The sequence below is a fragment of the Psammomys obesus genome, unplaced genomic scaffold, assembly GCF_907164565.1.
Source record: "Psammomys obesus unplaced genomic scaffold, mPsaObe1.curated_primary_1811, whole genome shotgun sequence".
Lineage (NCBI taxonomy): Eukaryota > Metazoa > Chordata > Mammalia > Rodentia > Muridae > Psammomys > Psammomys obesus.
In genome coordinates this window covers 23,173,761-23,193,301 of record NW_026592510.1, presented here as the reverse complement: position 1 = coordinate 23,193,301, position 19,541 = coordinate 23,173,761, and the positions used below count along the sequence as shown (strand labels likewise).

General features: G+C 41.1%; 2 protein-coding genes and 1 non-coding gene across 4 annotated transcripts in view; 1 reads left to right on the top strand and 2 right to left on the bottom strand.

Annotated features, from left to right (window-relative positions):
- The window catches only part of Zfp91 (ZFP91 zinc finger protein, atypical E3 ubiquitin ligase), a 31,114-nt gene extending 29,699 nt beyond the window's left edge, over positions 1-1,415 (bottom strand). For both annotated transcript variants that reach the window (XM_055613776.1, XM_055613777.1), the window contains exon 1: positions 954-1,415. In XM_055613776.1, the coding sequence (XP_055469751.1) occupies positions 954-1,306 (353 nt within the window). In that variant the 5' untranslated portion in view covers positions 1,307-1,415. The remainder of the gene's footprint in view (positions 1-953) is intronic.
- Positions 1,416-2,303: 888 nt separating this feature from the next.
- The window catches only part of Lpxn (leupaxin), a 33,888-nt gene continuing 16,650 nt past the window's right edge, over positions 2,304-19,541 (top strand). Inside the window, exons 1-4 of the mRNA XM_055613902.1 lie at positions 2,304-2,762; positions 4,608-4,702; positions 9,830-9,987; positions 15,412-15,458. Of these exons, the coding sequence (XP_055469877.1) occupies positions 4,690-4,702; positions 9,830-9,987; positions 15,412-15,458 (218 nt within the window). The 5' untranslated portion in view covers positions 2,304-2,762; positions 4,608-4,689. The remainder of the gene's footprint in view (positions 2,763-4,607; positions 4,703-9,829; positions 9,988-15,411; positions 15,459-19,541) is intronic.
- LOC129682061 (small nucleolar RNA SNORA40) lies at positions 7,989-8,114 on the bottom strand. The gene has a single exon (XR_008720928.1). It is a non-coding gene; the product is annotated as a small nucleolar RNA SNORA40 (small nucleolar RNA).

Below are 19,541 nucleotides of genomic sequence, written 5' to 3'. Positions count from 1 at the left end.
AAATCACATTCAAAACCGAAAAGACTCGGATAGCATAATGCCACACACGTGGATTTTTACTCCTGAGGCTTCTTCTGTAACTATTGTAAGTCACAGAGGTAATTCTGGAACAAGCCTGATTTTAAACCTTAAAAGATTTCCTAGGTAAACCAAACCTTGCACTGTCTCTAGTAGGAGCTCGCAGGTTATCTGAAACCGAAATCCCGGCTCTTAGATTTCCTGACTCTTTTCTCACTTGTAAATCCAATGTCACAAAATTCTCTACAGTGAATAGCTAATCTGATTACAACGTGTAACTTATAAACTCTTGTACTTAATTATTTTTTAAGCATTACTCTAATGAGCAATTTAAAATATTTATGCTCCTGGCCATCTGTTAAGGTCCTGTAATTAGTTCAAAGTAGTAATTCAGGTCAATCTAATTTTAAGAACGAGTACCCACGTTAAAATACACGCACAAAGAAAAAGTTCAGATGCTGCTAAAAAGAACTACACTTCTGGTTTAGCTGTGTAAAACACAACTGGCGCAGTCACGTTTCCACCCTGACGGCAGAAGCAAGCGAACGTGACCACTTCGGAGGGCGAGAAAGGCCCCCTTGTGAATGGCTCGCGGGCCAGGGAACCTCAACAGGCAAAGCCACCCCGGGACTACTGTTCTGCGGTCGACTCCTCCCGGGGACGTGATGTAACCCTGGGAGCGAGAGGCTGACAAAGGGGCGCAGGAGCCGGGGCGGCGGGCCGAGCAGGCGGGGGGCAGAGGGTGCGTGGGCCGGTGGCCCCCGACTGCGGGGGCAGCGGGCGCCGGGGCGGCCGGCGGCGTGACATCTGGCGTGCCGGGCCGGCAGGGGGCAGAGCAAGCGGGGCGTCACGTGGAGCGGGCGCTACGGGAGCCGGGAGGGGAGTGCGAGGGCTGGAGGGGGGTCTTCCCCAACGCCTCAAAGACGGTTACTCACTGGAGTCGCGGACTCTTCTTGCCCTGAGCAGGAGACGGGGGCTTCGCGGCCGCGGGCTGCTGCCCGAGGGCGTCGGGGGGCCTGTTGCTGGGGCTGCTCCTGCGCCGGCGGGGGTACTCGGCCTTCCTCCGGCGGGACACAGCGGCGGCGGCGGCCGCAGCGGCCCGGCCTCGGTCCCGACCTCCCCTCAGCACGCGGCTGCTCGCGGTCCCCGCAGGCGCCGCCGCCGCCGCCGCCGCCGCCGCCGCCACGCCGGGCCGGGGCTCGTCCGAAGCCGCGTCGGCAGCCGCTGACTGGCCCCCTTCCTGGTCCTGCTGCTCCGGGGATCGCGGCTCCTCCGTCTCCCCCGGCATCGGGGCTCGTCCGTCCCCCACCCCTGCGTCCCAGGCGGTGGAGGCGGCGGCGCCCGCGGCGCGGCTCCCCCCGCCCCCCTCGGCTCCCGGAGCGTCCGGCTCCCTCACTCCGGAGCGCCTCTCTTCCCCCCCCGCCCCTCCGCCCGCTCCGAGCGCGGCCCCCCCCGCTCCCTGCCACTCAAGCCCGCGACGGCCGGAGGCGCGCACGCGCGCGCCCGTACGGACGCGCAGCGGGCCAATCGGGGGCGAGGGCCGGCTCCCTGGCCCCGCCCCTCGCGGCCTCACACGCAGCCGCGCGCCCAGAGCCCGCCCCCGCCCCGCCCGTCAACCAATCAGGAAACGGCTCCGAGGGAGAGCGCGAGGTTTCCTTCCCCGCGCACCCGTTCTCACCGTTAAACGGCTGCGTCTCGCGACAATCCCAAAGTGACCTTCCCCCCCCCCCCCCCCCCGCTTCAGGAGTTCAGCTCAAGCTAGGGGCGGTGGGCGGGACGGGACGGGCTAGCCCGGCGAGAGGGACAAAACACACCTTTCCCAGCCTCGCGCGAACCCCCCGCCGGCTGCGCGCGCACCTGCCTCCCCAAGGCGCCGCGGCTCCCTCAAGGGGTCTGACTGGCCTAAGAAGTGGCCTGGACGGTATCCCGCCTCCACCCGGAACCCCACCTTCCTGCTCTGTCCTTCCTGTCCCTAGCACCGCCAACTCTCGAGGGGAGAAGGGGTAAATTGTTGGGGCTGCTACGTCTCCTTTAAGAAAAAAAAAAAAAAAAAGCCCCGTCCGTTGCCGGATGAAAGTCTCCGAAAAAATGGCGGCGACAGGCTAGAGGCGGGGCTGAGGGGACGGCGCGGGGCGCTCCTGAGGCGCATGCGCGGGGCCAGCCTAGCCAAGGGCATCCTGGGAGACAAAGTCCTCCTTTAGTCTGTGTTTCCAGGGTAAAGACGGGAAACTAGGGGCCGAGGGAAGCCTGGGAGTTTTTTTTTTTTTTTTTTTTTTTTTTTTTTCTGACTGATTGACCACGGGAAATGTAGTTTTCTAGCCACTGGCCGAGTTTACGTTCCAGACAGGCATCGCTTCCGGGTTAGGCCGCGACGCCTGCGTACAACTGGCACAGCTATTGAGCCAATTCCTGGTTAGGGTTGGCCGGGACCGTATCCTACGTCTTTACACTGTCAATCTTGGCGTTTGTCTAGGCGCTTCGAAGCGCCTCGTCACAGTCCTCCCTTACTTTGGCTGGGTCCCCGGACGCCTCCTCTGCGACCTGCTAGCCACGTTCGTTTTCATTCCTCCATCTTGCGTTGAGCCTCCCATTGGTGGAGCCCTGGAGGTCAGGGGCTCGGTCGGCCTCTGTCAGTGCAATTTTAATAAAACACGCAGGACGGATTGTAAAGTTGTTTCCCAGGAGGAACGGGACATCACGGGACTGACGCTGCCCGAGGTCCCCGAGCTGGAGCTGGAGAGAGGGTTAGCGTGACTCGCCGTGACTTGGGGGGGAGGCTAGCGCGCTCGCACGTTCTCCGCCCCGAGGCTGCGTGCCTTTGCGGTTTGTAGACGCTTCTGCAGCACGGGAAGCACAGTCAGAATAGCAGCCCTGAGGAGCGTGTGCGGCTCAGTACCTTCCTGATGAGTAAAGGGGGATTTCCATTTGTTGAAGCAGAAGCTGGAGGAAATGCAGACGCTTGTGTTCCTTTCCCTCTCGTACATTGTAGGCATTTCTTTCCCTTTTATGCATTGTTTGCATTACTTGGTTTCCCTTTTACACTTTGTAATCAGGGAACAACTTGCAAGCGAAGAAGATGTAAATATCTTCAGTTAAAATCTACACAAAAGGATGGATAGTTACAAAGTTTGGAAATCTAGTTCTGAATTTTACATTAGTCATTACATTGTAGACCTGCAGTGAAGTACTTCTTTTTTTTTTTTTTTCCCCAGCATCTGGCTTATTTGCCACATAGATAAGGCAAATGCTTTATAGTCTGTATTAAATGTTTTGCTCTTTCAAAGGACTAATGTCATTTTCAGTTGTAAAACCTGACAGTGTTAGTAGAAACCTTTTTTTTTTTTTTTCCGGCTGTATTGTATTTACAGTGAGCGGATTTGGAACAGCACTGACATCCAATGGCTGCTTGAAGTAATACAAAAAGCCACCCTCTTAAAAGGGTCTTAGTAAAACGAAAGACTTTTTTAAAAAGATGATCACTGCACTGTAGACTAAAGACCACATACTGAAGTAAAATCCCGATTATGTATTAAATAGCAAAGCTACGTCTTTATTCTGTTCTTAGCCAGTTACTGTTCCCTGTTTCTCTATTGGTAAACACCAGGACAAAACCTACCTCACAGGGCCATAATTATAGTTCTTTACACACTGTCTTCTCAAAGTGGTCCTGTTATAAATGGCTTTTTCCTTTTGAGATGAACAAAAGCAAGGTGATAAGATTTCTTTTTTTTTAAAATGACCTCACCTTTTGGAAAAATTGTTTCAAGGCAATGTGAACTGAGCAGGAATTGACATTCAAATTTTGGAAGCTTGGTACTAAGTGTCTTAAATCTTCTGATTGATTTTTCCTTAGATGATTTTCCTGTAGATGTTTGCACTTTGGATAACTGTATAAACCAGTACCAGAGAATTCAAAAGTGAACCCACTTTTATTCAACTTTAAAGAATGTATAGTGGGCTGGTGAGCATGCTCAACAGATAAAGGCATTTTGCTGACAAGTCTGATGAATTTGATCTTGTAGGACCCAGGTTGGAGAGAGACCCAACCCATGCAACTCATGAGTGACCCCCCCCCACACACACAGGAGAGAGAGACAAAGAGACAGATTTTTTAAAAGACTTTTTTTTTTTTTTTTTTAAATAACTCTTTGGGAAATCAGGCCAGCTTGATTTCTGAGTAAATAGATATAGAGATAGTGAAATGAAGTTGGTGCTATTTAATCAGAAAATTTAAGAAAGGGGCCTATGCTTTCATGATTCTAGTTTAACAGGGGGAAAAAGCTAGCAGTGGGCAGTGGGATACTTAAACTTGGAAAACCCCACAAGTATAAACCTGAAATTCAAGATAAGCCCTTGTATGTGGTAGGAGTTTAATCTTTGAAAAGTCAACTTTCAGTCTTTAGAGCCACACTGGCCAATGTATCATCAAACCCTCAACCTTTCACAACCTGCCTTTTTCTGTCAGCACTATTTTAAAAACTGAGCTACTAGAAGAGAAAAAAAAATTAACAAATCAAAAGGGAGGAAGTGCTAAGCAAATACAGGAACCAAAAAGGGTCACGGAGGCCACTTTGCGCTGTCTCCTTTAGTTCCGTTGTGGTCCCCGTCTTCACCACATGCCAAAGCATCTCTTCACAATCTTCAAGACCAGAACATCGTGGGTATAGGACAATGGAAGAGCTGGGTGAGTGGGGGCTTTTGGAGAAGATGCTCTAAGGAAATGTGGACTTGGCCACCATCATCGCCATGTGTAATGATGAGCTGTGCTCTAGCAAGCTGAGGATAGTGCTGAACGTTTGTTTTCACTTCTGTCCTCAGGTGAATCAGGAGTGATTCAGGAGGAACTGTAATTGTTGGGAGAACTATCCAGTCGCTGTGTGCAGAGGCACAGTAGATAGAGAGCTGAGTGCTAGCCACAGGGCAGACACCCAGAGAAGCGCTTTTAGAAGGACTTGTAATTGAAAATGTTTTCCCCCTTGGCCGATACTGGAGATCATAGGGTGGCTCCCAGCTAGGTGATTGTGGAGATACAATGCTGAAGGGAAAAAACAAAACAAAACAAAAAAACAACAACAACGGAAAGGAAATGAAGGAAGGGAGGAGGGAGGGAAGAAAGAAAAAGGAAAAGAAAGAAAATCATGAGGGAGAGTATAGGGGAAGGACAGGGAAATAGCAGTTCTAGTAAAGGGCCTGCAGAGGTTGCAGAAAGGCCTGAGTGGTTTCATTTCTCTACAGTTTACTTATCAAACTACAGCTGTACCATTAACGTAGTGGTTCTTGTTGCTTTTGGTTTAGAGAAATCTGGAAGGGGCAGATTACTTGGCCAAAAATATGGTCCTTCCTTTCACTCTGAGGTAATGAAAACAGCAGTGGATGTGTCAAGGGCTGCCATGCACAGATCACAGATTTTCAAAGTTTGGAGCTGTAAAGTCTGTCTCCTTGGGACTCATTTCATACACCTTGGCAGCTTTTATCTATCTATCTATCTATCTATCTATCTATCTATCTATCTATCTACCTACTTATCATCTATTTATTTTTGTCATTCTTAACACCAAGATACTTTCACCCAGGTTTCAAGCAGTATTAATTTCACATTATGTGTCTGTACCTGTGCAAAAACTGCCAGCAGTAACAAAATGCGTAGCTTATACATCATCATAAAAAAGAATTATTGGGGTTCTATTTTAATGCTGGAGAAACAGAAAGGAAATAGGGGAGAGAAATTAATGCAGAAAAAGATGTTCTTAATAAATGCCAAACTGTTTTGTCAGTAAAATGTATTTTGATACTGTGATTAATGCTGTATTTTGGACTTTGATGTAGATCCAGATTCTTTTTGTATATAATGATGGTTATTTATTCTTTGAGATTTTTTTTTCTTTGAGAATTTGATGCATGCATATTCTGTGTGGATACTGAGGAAATTTGCATTTCTCCAATTTTTTTTTTCAGATAAAATCTTGCTTTTTTTGTAATTCAAATTCAGTTCAGAAAGTTAAAAGGGCAATCAATACTGGGAAAACTTAAAATATGTTAGTTTACTGTTTGTACTATTCTTCTGAAATAAGTTGTTATTCTTTTTCTTTAAATAAGGAAAAACAGAATGAGCAACTAAATAACAGGGTCACAGGTTGTTCCCCTGTGTCAGGCCTGTGTTTGCTCTGGTGGCCGTGGAGTGATACAATTACAAAATAGACTTCTACATTTTCTGAGTAGGATTGTTGTTAGGTCAATATTGTTCATAAGTGTAACAAGTATGCAGCTTTGGAAGCTACCTGTAGATTTTCCAGTTGGCCCCAAGTCAATGGACTCTTATTAGCTACATAACAACAGTCTCTTCAGATTGTCTTCATTTGTATGCAATGTGCTGTTGCCTTCCTGCAATGCCAATGCTCTGATGGTGGAGGCCCAACGATCAGAAGCTCAAGACTATTTTGGCTACATAGAAAATTTGAGACCAGCCCAGGCTATATAAGATCCTATCTCAAAAAAACCAGACATGGAAAACGGAAACATCTCTGTGAATTTGAGGCCAGCCTGCTTTACATAGCAAGTTCTAGGCCAGCTGGGGCTGTATAGTGAGAATCTGTCTCAAAAAACAAAATGTATCAAAAGGCAGGAATTATCTGCCAGACACAATAGTTTACACCCAGGATCCCAGCACTTGAGAGGCTTTGTTGGATGACTGCCCAGAGTTTAAGGCCAGCCTGGGCTACCCTGCTAGTTCCAAATCATTTTGGGCTAGAGTGAAGCCCCGCCTTAACAAACAGCAACAGAAACAAAATCCAACCTCAAGACTTGGGTGGACTTTTCTTTCTACTTGGGTAGACAGTTCATCAAAGACAGGTTGGCTCAAGTGGGCAAGTATTTCCCTCTCTGCAGTACTGCCTTGGATGTGAGTAGCATGTGTTCACCTAAAAGGTTTTACTTAAATCTTCACAATTTAGGGATGAGATCATTATATAATGAGATCATTGTATTATAGGGAGGAGATCCCTGAGAAACTTGTGTTCTTGATGTGTTAAGGTTGATATTTAATTTCCGAGGGCCAAGGACTAAGGAGACAAACTGCAGTTTTCCCTCTAGTTTCACTCACCCCCAGTAATCTTGTATTTGTCACACCACAGTTAGTTGCCCAGTTTAAATTATAGACTCTGCATGAAGTAAAAGGAGTAGCTTCAGGGTATTGGTGAAATGTATGCTCATTGGAAACAGGAAGTGAAAGTCTTGGTAATTTATGAACAGAAGGAAGAATTTTAATAGATTTGGTGAGGTGATGCTTCTAAGAATAACTTCATACCCTTGGCTGAATGATGCTCCTGTCCCACAATATTTACTCTAAATGAATACTATGGATCCAGGGAGGCCTCTGACTTCTGATTGGAGCGAAGTTTAAAATATAGAAAAGAGATTGGCTGTATTTTTAACAGATGTAGAATGAAATGTTCGAATTCTGAAATTTAGAATTGAGTCTGGCTAATAAAATTCTGAGATAAGACGTTTGTTTTGTTGTCGTTTTCTTTACTTAGACAAAAACACGCCTCATTGTGGAGAATTAAAAAATATACACAGAGAAAACAGTTTAATGAAATCTGATCGCACCCTTCTGATCAGCTTCAATAATCATCAGCTTTTGACAGTTTTCTTTCATATGCTCATATGTTCCTTCCATTTATCTGTTGTTTTCAAACAGTTTCACACATTACGTTTTCATCTGTACGTATTTCAGCATCAATCTGTAACAGAAATATGAACATATTTATAAAAAACAACCATACTAAGAGTATTCCACCCACAATAACTAATAACCTTAATGGTGGTTCCTCAGGATCATGAAATAATATTATCACACCTAAAATTAACTGATGTCACTTTAATGTTAATATTTTCAGATTTGTAAAGTGCTAATATTTACTATTATTGACTATATAGTGTTAAATATTCTTAAATTTATTTTTACTTTTTAGTATCTGCCTACTTATATATATCAAACTCATATTGAACACTGAATTCTGAATTGCCAAAAAGGATTTATTTTTGCACTTACCTTTAAGTTTTTGATCACAAGTTCAGCAAAATCTTGTACAAATACTATCAGTACTCTTGGCTGCTTTGTTTATTTAAATAAAAGTTAATGATCTAAATTGAAATTAGTTATATGTATCTTAGGTTTCTTTTAATATCTGTACTCTTCTGCCCTTTTTTTCTTCTTGCCGTTTTATTTCTTGAAGGACAGTTTGGCCTACAGAGATTAGTTCAGTTTGGTTATTTTTAAAATGGTTTATGAAGGTCAAAATTTTGTGATATGGATAATTGAGAAAGTTCTACGGAAGATCTCCTTTGTGAACACAAAATGATTAGATGGTCCCTTATAATACTGAGAAATACTGATCCTTAATCAGGGGATGTGACAGTGGCACAACGTGCCTTGTCTAGTATTTGTACGTTCCCAGATTCAGCATTGTAAAGAGGGAAGGCAGGACGGCAGTTTTGAGTGGCACATGATACCACACCCATAAATCCCAACACTTAGGAAGTGGAGGCAAAAGGATCATGAGTTTTAGGCCATCCTGAGCTACTCGGTAAATTCCAGGCCAGGCTGATCTATGGCAGCCTCTCTTAAAAACTAGACAGTCAAAACCCCATTCTCTTCAAATATGAAATACACGAGCAAGTCTGTTTTTCAACAGCGTGTAAAGTTCATTTTCTTTATTTGAGAGCTTCAGAGCTTGGCAGGTCCTGAGAAATCATACAGTCTAATGCTTTGCAAACTTATACAAACTGTAACACATATTTTTAAAAAAATCCACTGAAGTTGAAAAAAAAGACACTGAAGTATCTTGACTTTTAATTTGAAAAATATTGTTCCATCCAATTGCTTCATTAAGTAGATGAAGAAAGACCTTCAGAGAACATGCTGTGCTTAAGATGACTCAGACAATCTGGTGATGTACAAGTTTACATTGTTGAGGCTGGGATGAGGTAGCTCTCACTGGAGATTCTGTGCTCAGGAGCCTCTGAGAGCTACGCTTGGCTCTTTCTTGTATATGAAATGAGGACAGTAATGTCCTCTAATGCAAAGTGTTAGGACAATTAAATACAAAATGTACACTCTTCACACACTGTGATTGGCATGATTTAAATGTCATTAATCATTATGATTAAGGTATTAGCAAAATTCTTGTGAAGCCTATTGGCTTTCCCCAAGAAAAGGGCAAAGGAAGTCACAATTATTTGGATTACTACATCTTGCTTAATTGGGTAATACTTTAGTTTCTTTTTTTTTTTTCAATCTCTTTTCCTCTCCACATCTAATCAAACAAACAAACCACCTCCAACAGGAATAGTAAAATAGTTAACAATTTATTTTGTTATGTTATTGGGTTAACCCTTGAGACAGTAGACTGAAAAAAAAATCAGGATTAGCAATGCTTGGTATATTTTGAAAAACTGCAATGAAGTTGCTTCTTTTTTTTAATATGAAGGGTGTGTGTGTGTGTGTGTGTGTGTATGAGAGAGAGAGAGAGAGAGACAGAGACAGAGAGAGAGATTGGAGATAGAGATCTGTCCTATATGGTTAAAAACTAATACCTAGAATGTAACAAACCAAACTGTAGAGAGATTATGAAATTGAATGCAACTATAGGAAATATCAAATGTAATCTCCTCAACCATCTCTTAGAACATGCTGAACTCCTGAAGTGAGATAAGGATGGAGGAAAGTATTTGCAAATTGTTTCTTTCAAAATAAGAGATATTTAAGAAGAAAATACTCTGCGTTATGTTCCTCTTGTTTCCTGTGATGTAGATGCCTTATTGGAGGAACTGGAACGCTCCACCCTCCAGGACAGTGATGAATACTCAGAACCATTTTCTTGCTCCCTGGATCAGCAATCTACACACGAGAGCAAGCTTTCCAAAACTCCAAAGACCTTATCATCTCAGGGTAACACAAGTCCCTTGAAGGTAACATTTAATCTATGGTAGTATTATAGACAATCAATGTAATTTCTGAAATTACCCATGTGAAATTATATTTAAGAAAAAAATATATATATATTCAAGAAAGAAAGAATGTTCAATATTCATTTCAAGATTAGTTTAAAGATTGTTGCTTTTGAAAATGGGAGAACTGAGGAAATGACCATAGAGTATGCCTTTGAAAGTTCTTCTTTCTCTAGTTAAGGCACAACTGTAGATTATTGCCTGGTTCATGTTGGCTACTGTGATGTTACTTCCTGTTTACCAGAAGGACTGGAGTCCCACTCAGTAAGATGGGGTCCACCTGATAATTTAGGCAAGTCTTCTTGGGTGACCTGTACAGCTGTTTCTTTGTCAGTCTTATTTTCTGCTGAATACATTCAGAAATTGTTTTCCTCTAGCTAGATATGGTAAAGCTCTTGGCAGCTACCACAAAGAAACAAAATCTACCAGAGATGATTTATTTGAAAACCCAGAAACCTGAGGTGTTAATTTATGATTAACTGTTAAAACTGTTAAATATATGTTTGCTGAGATGTGTAGTTTCTTCCTTTGGATAACTATGCACAAACCATTATTATAATTAAAGCTTGCTTGATGAGAATGCAATTAATATTCAAGGCATTGAGTGGATGTCCTTCATATCTTATATTTATGAGCTATGGTGTTCTGATTCATTATTAGGTACTTTATAGAATGAGTATCCCAGGCCTGGAATTTGATTGCAGGAATAGCTAGTTTCCAACCTCTCCCCAGATTGCTTATCTGATTCTCTGCTAGAAAGTGATGTTTGTTGAAACTATTAGACTACAGTCATGGCATCCTACCGGTCTCCTGCACAGACACCTGCACTTTCTACCACACAGCAGTTCCAGAGAGCCTTGACGTAAGATAGCTTGACATTCTTCTGCCCTGACTCTTACAGTGACTTACCACCTCGTTTGCAGTGAAAGCCACAGTGTTGGCCCTGATCTTTGTGGATGACCACATCTTTGTTTACCTGAAAGAGACCTGAGCTTTTGCTTCTTTTTCTGACGCCTCATTTGATTTTCTGTCATGAAATACTTTTTTCGGATTTTTTGAAGTTTTATCGTTAGTATTTGCACTCGTATATTATTTTGATGACTAACTCCAAAAGTGACTAATAACGACACTTCATGATCTTGTTCAGACAAAACCTCAGTAACAGCGCCCTTTCATGGCAGTATTCTGTGAGATGGCTATGAAGTCTAGATATAAGCTGACTCCTCTGTTCTTAGACGGTAGCAGGCATGCTGGCCACATGGCATGCTGCCATGCTGTGGTCCGTGTGATATATATGTGGAACATCAAGAGTAAGTAAGAAATAGGAAATCACACTTAATGTCATACAGATGATGTTCAGGGAACAGAATTTAGTATTCTTTTCATCACAAGTTCCATACCATGAATGTTATTAAAGCATTTTTATTTGCATTTGTAAATTTCTAAGTGTTTGCTTTATTTTTTGCTAGCACTTAAGAAATCTCAGTAATAATCTTCTGCCAGTTGGCTCAAAGCAAAAAGGAAACCAAATCTTCAGGTTTTGTTTTCTCAAAGCAGTTATGGTGAATGTGTAATTTTCCTTTGATGTTTTCCAGTCACCAGTGGGAACAGAGAGATATCACTGTCCTCTTGAATATCAAGAGAAAGGTGAAGAACTACTATGTACTTAAAGATTTCATGCTTAATTTCAGAAGCATGTTCCTGGAGATGACAGCTCTTGCACAGCTGCAGGAAGTGTATCTGCAGATTATGAAATACACATTTCCACTTCGAGAAAACCACTCGTAAACATTTTTTTTTTTTGCTTATTTTCAATTCCATATTTTCTTCTGCCTATAAGTAAGGTGGAAAGAGCAGATTCTCCTTGAAAACCATCAAATAATGTCAGTCTTAAGTCAACTGTCTTAAGAGGTCTCAATTGAAAAATTAGAACATTCAGAAAGACCACTCCAAGTTCTTTCTTTCTTTCTTTCTTTCTTTCTTTCTTTCTTTCTTTCTTTCTTTCTTTCTTTCTTTCTTTCTTTCTTTCTTTTCTTTCTTTTCTTTCTTTCTTTCTTTCTTTCTTTCTTTCTTTCTACCCAATGCATAGCATCAAAATAAAAACCTCTGGAAGTTCATTTTTCTGTTAAAAGAAATAAAACAAGGTTACTAATGTCAGTACAGCGAGTTGGAAAATTTTAACATTGAGGATAGCAAAATGTTGTGATAAGAACAAGAAAACAAATTGTTGGTAGCATCACGGTAAAGTGTTGCTACCAGCTTAAACCCGACAGAGCAGAGCTGCATGTGGAGCCGGTGTGGAGCCGGTGTGGAGCGCGCAGAACCCTTGGCTTCATCTGAACAAGCAGCAGCGTTCTACCCATCAAAACTAGAATTCTCAAGACTGGCAAATGTTATGCCAGTCATATTTTTGTTTGTTTTCTCTAGAAGGAACATGGAGCACAAAGTAACATCTAAGCACGGCTGCATTCATTTTCTCTACGTGTTGGCTGAAATCCTCTAGGTTTTGTAAATTCCGCACCCTCTGAAAAACTCATTTCATACGGCTTAGTTTGTATGTTTGCAAAATTAGCTGGAAATCTGTAATCAAATTATTCAGTCGATATCGAGTGAAAAAGTGTTTCTTAGCAAACTGCAGCTATATACAATTGAGTTTACCAAAAGAAGGCAACTCCAGTTTTTCCCAGCAAAAAACAAGAGTTTAGAGATCATGTAGCTAAATTGCTTAATTTAAAAATGGGCTTCTGAAAATCTTGACTTTGATGGATTTTGATCTTATTTTGTTGGATACATTTAGAAGCCAAAATTCAATGGAATTATGGAAGTCTGATTTTGCTCTTGCCCATCCTTTAGAAAATATGTTAAAAAGAACCAGAAACAGAAACAACTTCAAAGTTCGTATTTATTAGACTATTAATGAAGAAAGATGTGAATAGAGGTGGATAGAGATGACACATGGGAATATTGTCTTAGACAAAGTAGAAGGTGGACAATAAATATGGAGGGATAAAAGGGGAGGCCAAGAATACAAGAGAGTTAATGGAATGAAAAAGTATTGCATTTTATGTCCTAGAGCTTTAATACATTGTATAAATTATATAAAAACAAAAAATAGAGTTGTGGTGGGGAATGAACCAGAACGAGGAGGTAGGGGAGACAAGGAGGGTGATGGGAAGGCAAATACAAGTAAAACACATTAATATACATGTATGAAAATGTCCTACTGAAGCCTATTATTTTGTGCACTAAGAAAATTAATCAAAAGAATATATTTTCCTGAATGTGTTTATACATTTTAATAGAGAAAACAGAATTGAGAATGTCTTTCACAGAGCGAAATGGGCTTGAAAAATTGAGGTTCATCAGTATTACACCATATCTCTACTAAAAGATGTATGCTCCAGAGAAAAGCACAAGTTAAAGATAACAATTTCAAATCTACTAAACAGGAAGTGCAGCTTTAGAGAACATTGCAAATTCAAAAAAATGATAGCGATTTATCTATTTTTTTCAAAATAAACATTTTAAAGGAAAGTTCCAAAATCAAACTGTTAGAGGTAACAATGACCAAGTTACCAATAAAGGTATGTGTCTATGTCAAGAGTAATTGTTTTCTTATGCTATTTAAGTGATCAAAAACCACTTAAGAAGCTTTCCATCATGTAAATAGCTATGTGCTGTTTTAAATTATTTTGGGAAAGTTTGTGCAGAAAATAAGTCTCTTCAGGAATGGCGGCTTGCATCTGTTAACTTCAAGGCCAGGTTCAACTATATAGGAAGCTTGATGCTAGCCTGGACTACGTGAGACTCTGCCTCAAAAAAATTTAAAAAATAAAGAAAAGAGGTTTTGATCACAATTCTCATTGTTGCTGTTGTGATTATTTTGAGACAGTTGCTCAGGCTGACCTCACACTTGTGGTCTTGCCTCAGTTTCATGCGCTGAAGATAAAGGCATGAGAGTACAAGCCACCACACGCTGCCCTTGACTGAAATTATTTTATAGGTCCACCAAAACCCACAAGCAAGTGATTTGGCTAGTTCTGTGTCCTTCATTGGGGAACTGAGGTACATGTGCCTGTCATCTCAGTACCAGTGAAGGAGAGACAGGAGCTTGAGTGCTTGAGTTCCAGAATAGCTTATAGAGCCAGCCTCCTCCCCAGACTTAAGTTTAGAGATTACACCACTCGAATTCATCCTGGAGCTCACCCCTTTCCCCTCCTAAGTACCTCAGGTTGAGCTGCATAGTGCCTGATGACCCCGCGCATCCAGTTCATTCCCCTCAGCAGCACTCAGGCCACACCACCTCCCTGTTCTCCAGCCATCATTCCCTTTCATTCCGTGCACATGGATCACGTTGCCCTGATCCCTGCTTGCTTTTCCCACCTCATGCGAGTCATTGTTCAAGTGACTTTTACTCGGTGAAATTTCCCACATCAATGCATTTATAACTGCTACTGTGTCCATACTTCTTATTTTCTACCTCTTTGATTAACTTTTATATCTGCTTCCTGCCAATAGAAAGTAAGGGCTGGAGTATTCCGTTTTTGTTCTCTTAAGGTATGTCTCAAGTAACCTAGGCTGACTTCGAGCTCACTGTGAGGGAGGATGAGTTTGCATTCCTAACCCTGCGTCCAGCTCCCAAGTGCTGGGATAACAGGAGTACCACACCAGGTTTATGTGGTACTAGGATTGGAACCTAGGGCCTTACGGATGCTATGCATGTACTTCACCAACTGGGCTGCACCCTCATTTCCCAGAGTATTTGGTTTTAATGTGATTGTTTTATTTTGTGGTTTGGGCATGACATCATAAGTCCTGGAACTTAACAGTCACTCTGTAAGTATGTGTTCAGTGAATAAACAGATGAATTGCTGTCCGGCCACATATTGGATTGATGCATTATTATTTCTCATAAGGCACATTTGTGAGATAGCCTTCTCCCAGGCATCACTGTGTCTTTTCCCTGAGCCACACCGTGTTTGATGTTTCCTGTCTGAGGATGTCTATGTTTCCTATCTCTTCATGTTTGTTTTTAAGGCAGGGAGGGTAGTAATTGTTCAGGTGCCAACTTCTCTGTTTGGAATTTGTTGTTTTCTCTCATGATGGAAGGTGACTTTGCCTTTGAAAACATTTAAGCAATATGCTAGTTATTACTTTTCTTGATTATTATTATTGTTATTGCTACCTTTCAGACAAGGTCTCACTGTGCTGCCGAGACTAACCTCATACCCATGTTTCTTTTTCTCATCCTCCCAAGTAGCTTAGACTGCAAGCGTGTCCACATTCTGGTTCTCCCCCTTGGAAGCTAAAAACCTTCTTGCTGATAAGCACCAGCCTTCTAATACAGATGTCATACTTTGCTTTTTTCTGTCACTTATGTCCTAGGTGCAGCTCATGTGTACAACCAATGTCCAGGAGCCCAATGTCTACAGGTACGCTTTGGTTCTTAATAAATAATTTTAAAATTAAAAGTTATCTGGTAGTTTATTACCCAAATTGGCAATAATTTGGTTTGTAAAGATTATTATTGGATTTCCTCCATAGTATGCCTTTTCCCAGAGCCTTTGAGCAGAGGCAGAATCCTTTCACACTGATTTGGCGGCCTCTCAAGGTACCTGGCATCCTGACAGTGTCCAGGCTGGAGAAGGGGTGTGTGTTGGTGTCTCTGCATTTTCTTTACCATCTAAAAAGGATAAAAATTTCAGAGTCAGCACACATGTTTTGTCACTTTAGTTCCAGTTATCATGTGGTAGTGTGCAAAGGAGAAAACAGGCCTAAAGAAACTTAAGCCAGGGTCCAACAATGTCAGTGTGAGGACCAGGGCTACATGAAGATGGCAAGGATTAATTATAGACAAATGAGTGTGTACTTCTACTTTCCAGGTCTGCTCAAAGTTTATTTAAGCAGTGGAAGGTTTCTTTTTATTTAAAGTTACACATGAAATAGATTCCCAGTCTCATCCTCTCTCCTTCCCCTTCCCCCTTTCCTTACAAAAGGGGAACTCTCTTTATCCATCCCAGTTCATCAAGTTGCATCAGGACTGAGCATGTCTTCTTCCCCTGTGGCCTGGCAAGGCAGTCCTGTCAGGGGAAAGTGACTGAAAAGCTGGCAAGTGAGTCCAATGCAGTCCCCACTTCCCTTACTAGAGGACCCACATGAGGCCTAAGCTGCCCATCTGCTACGTCTTTGTAGGGGGCCTAGGTCCAGTTCCTGCATGGTCCTTGGTTGGTGCTTCATTCTCAGCAAGCCCTTCTAGGCCCTGGTCAGTTGGCTCTGTTGGTCTTTTTGTGGAGTTCCTGTAACCTACGGGTCCTTTTCTCCCACTTTTCCACAAGACTCCCTATGCATCGCCCAATGTTTGGCTGTGAGTCTTGGCGTCTGTCTTGAGACGCTGCTGGGTAGAGCCTCTCAGAGGATTCCCATATCTGTTTTCACCATATGCTCTGGTTTGCATAAATGAGCTGCACATTGCTTTCGGTATACCTTGAGATTGCAATTAGTAGCAACTGTGACTGCAGCACCAGGATATTTCTAAGCATTGTACATCAATAGCAATATGGCAATAGTTTATAAGGATATCTATTACATGAGCAAAAACATCACTTGTGGTAGTGATGGGGAGAAAAAGTTCACAAAATAGAACAGAATTAAAGGAAAACTCAGCATGATGAAGCTCCTTAGTTGGAAAGTATATGTTCTGTGATTCTTTCAAACCCATGTCTTTTAATCTGTATCATTAAAGTCTCTGAATCACAAATAACTTGTGGCTTGTGACATAGTAAGGCACTTTTGCGATCTTTAAAAAGCGAGGGACAGATCAGAGGTCTCTAATTTGAAGTTTATTTCCTTTCGAGAATACTTTCTGCATGGGCCTCTAGTTTGTAACCATCAGCTCTTCAAGTTCTTATTTCCTACTTAGTACATTGCTGAGTCAGCTATTGTTAGAAAATCTCAACAATGGTCTCCCCTTCATATGCTATACCTGGACTCTAGTTTGAAAGAGTGTGGGTGTTTTTTGAACGTGAGCAAGGTTTCTTCAACTGTAAGGTGAGGAGGCTTATGAATAGGCAGGCTTAAATAAAGAGCTACATTTGGTAAAGTGCCTGCCATTCAAGTGCAAGACCTAGAGCTCGAGCCCCAGAAGCCCTGTGGGGACTTTTCCTATTGTTCTGGGGCCTCGAGTCTTAAATTTAACAACAAAAATTACTTTTTGTTGTTGTTGTTGTTGTTTTTATTCTTTAGTCACTAGATGTTATGTGGACAAGAAATGTGTTTAGAGGCCTAAATATAGCCCAAGACAATTTGCAATTAGGCTGTGAACCTGTAACATCCCAATGTCTCCATAATCACTGAAGTTTAAGTCAATTAAACAGCCCTGCAGATTTAGTTAGTGGCATAATGTCCTTTTGAGAACTTTCATTCATATCAATAATAATAAACATTTGCTTTTATCTTTCTTAGACCTGCTTTAAAAATGATCATGTGTCCATTGGTTTGCTTTTTAATTTATGGATGTTTTTAAAAACATTGTGAATATGATTTAACTATAGTAATTTTGTGAAATAGACTTTATTTATATGTTTTCTTTTTTGTTTCATTTCAGAGGTTTTAAACAAACTCTATTTTAAAATTATTTTTATGTGTGGATACTTTTCATGATTTATGTATGTGTAACATCTGCATTCCTGATGCTCATGGAGGTCAGAAGAAGGTATCTGATCACTTGAAACTGTAGTTATAGAGAGGTATAAGTTGCCATGTGAGTCCTGGGAACTAAATCCAGGTCCTCTGCAAGGACAGTATGTGCCCTTAACCACTGAGGCATCTCTCCTGCCTCATCATTTCAGTCTAATTCCCTTGTTTAAAATACCTTCATGGATCTAAGTTTTTAAAAAGTATTCATTTCCTTCTAATATTTTAATTTTTAAAATATTTATATATTCAGTTCCACTCACTTGCTTATCTTTTTGATATGTTGAGGGCTGTAAATTAATTTTGTTCTAGACAGATTGTTACTGAGCCCATTAAATATATTTCTGACACTTTGAAATGCCTAATGCAGTATCCTGGATCTTTACAGGTGTAAGGGCATGCTTCTGGATTTTCTAGTCTACTCTTTTGATCTGTTTATTTATTCTGTTACCATTGCGCATATTTAATATTTGTCATTTGTAAGTGTTGCATAACTGATTGTTTTCAGTTATCTTTATTTTATAAAATGTTACCTCTATCAGGACAAACTTTTTCTTCTGAAAGTTTTTTTCTTTTTGTTATTTTTGACATAGTGTCTATATATCTCTGGCTGGAACTCACAGAGATCTGCCTGCTTCTGGCTCACAGTTGTAAGGAATACAGATGTGTGTCACCATGCTCAGCCTTTTCAACTTTAAAATTTTTTTCTTGGGTGGTCTAGCCCTTAAATTTAATGCACTTTTACTGATAGCTCAAATAATTCTTCTGGGCTTTTTATGGAATTTTATTGAATTGGAGGGGGACAGTGACACATAGTATATATCTCCATTTAATGTGGGTCTTCTCTTTGATTTAGTGTACATATCACTGTTTATTATGTATAAATGTTTACTTTAGTGGCAATTTATTATGATAAAAGTGTCTCATACACAAAGATTGAAACTTTTGCTAGTCTTTATGGCCAAGGTTAATAATATACCTCAAGGTCACTTAAGGCTTAAGATTGCTATCCTGTTTGTCTAACTTGCCTTTAAGAGAACAATGTAACAACCAACCTTTCTTGCCTTGGATTTCCCATGTAATCAACTTTACCTAAACTAATGTATAGCTGTAACCTTAAGTTATGTACTCCTGACCAGAGAGTGATGCTTGCATGTGTTTTATGATAACCATTTTCTGAAAGCAGAACAAAGGCTCATAGCAACCTTATAAAATGAATATCTACTATAAATGTTGAATTAAACATGGATATTGCTTGATAGCATTGGTTTTTTTATATCTGGGTCAGTTTGAGTTATGATTTAATGCCTTGTAAAATTCTATTAAGGATTTCTATAAAACACCCCTCATTCTGACCTCATGCAGTGACTTCTGTGCCATGTAAAGAATATACAGCAGAAGCATTTTGTTCAGAATGATGGAAAACACAGAGAGAGCAAAGTGGAGAATTCAAACCTAGGCTTGCTCCTGGTCAAATGATACCAATGGGAAGTGCTTGATCAATTTCGGTCCTTAGTGCATCACAGATTAGCTACTGGTGACTCTGAGGTTATTATTAATGTGCTGACGCTGATGTAATGAAGCAAATGAAGAAATTGTCACATTTAGTAGTACTCTCAAATGTATACCTTTATAACTACAGCGCCCAATGTGCATATTAGATCTCTAGACACACATCTGCTACTTATGCTCCTCTGACTTACATTTCCTTTTCTTTCCCCTTTATCACTCCTAGATGTCATTCCTTTCTATTTCTAAGTATTTCATCTTTTTACATTCTACATATAAGCATATAGGTACAATCATACAATGTTTTTTTTCTT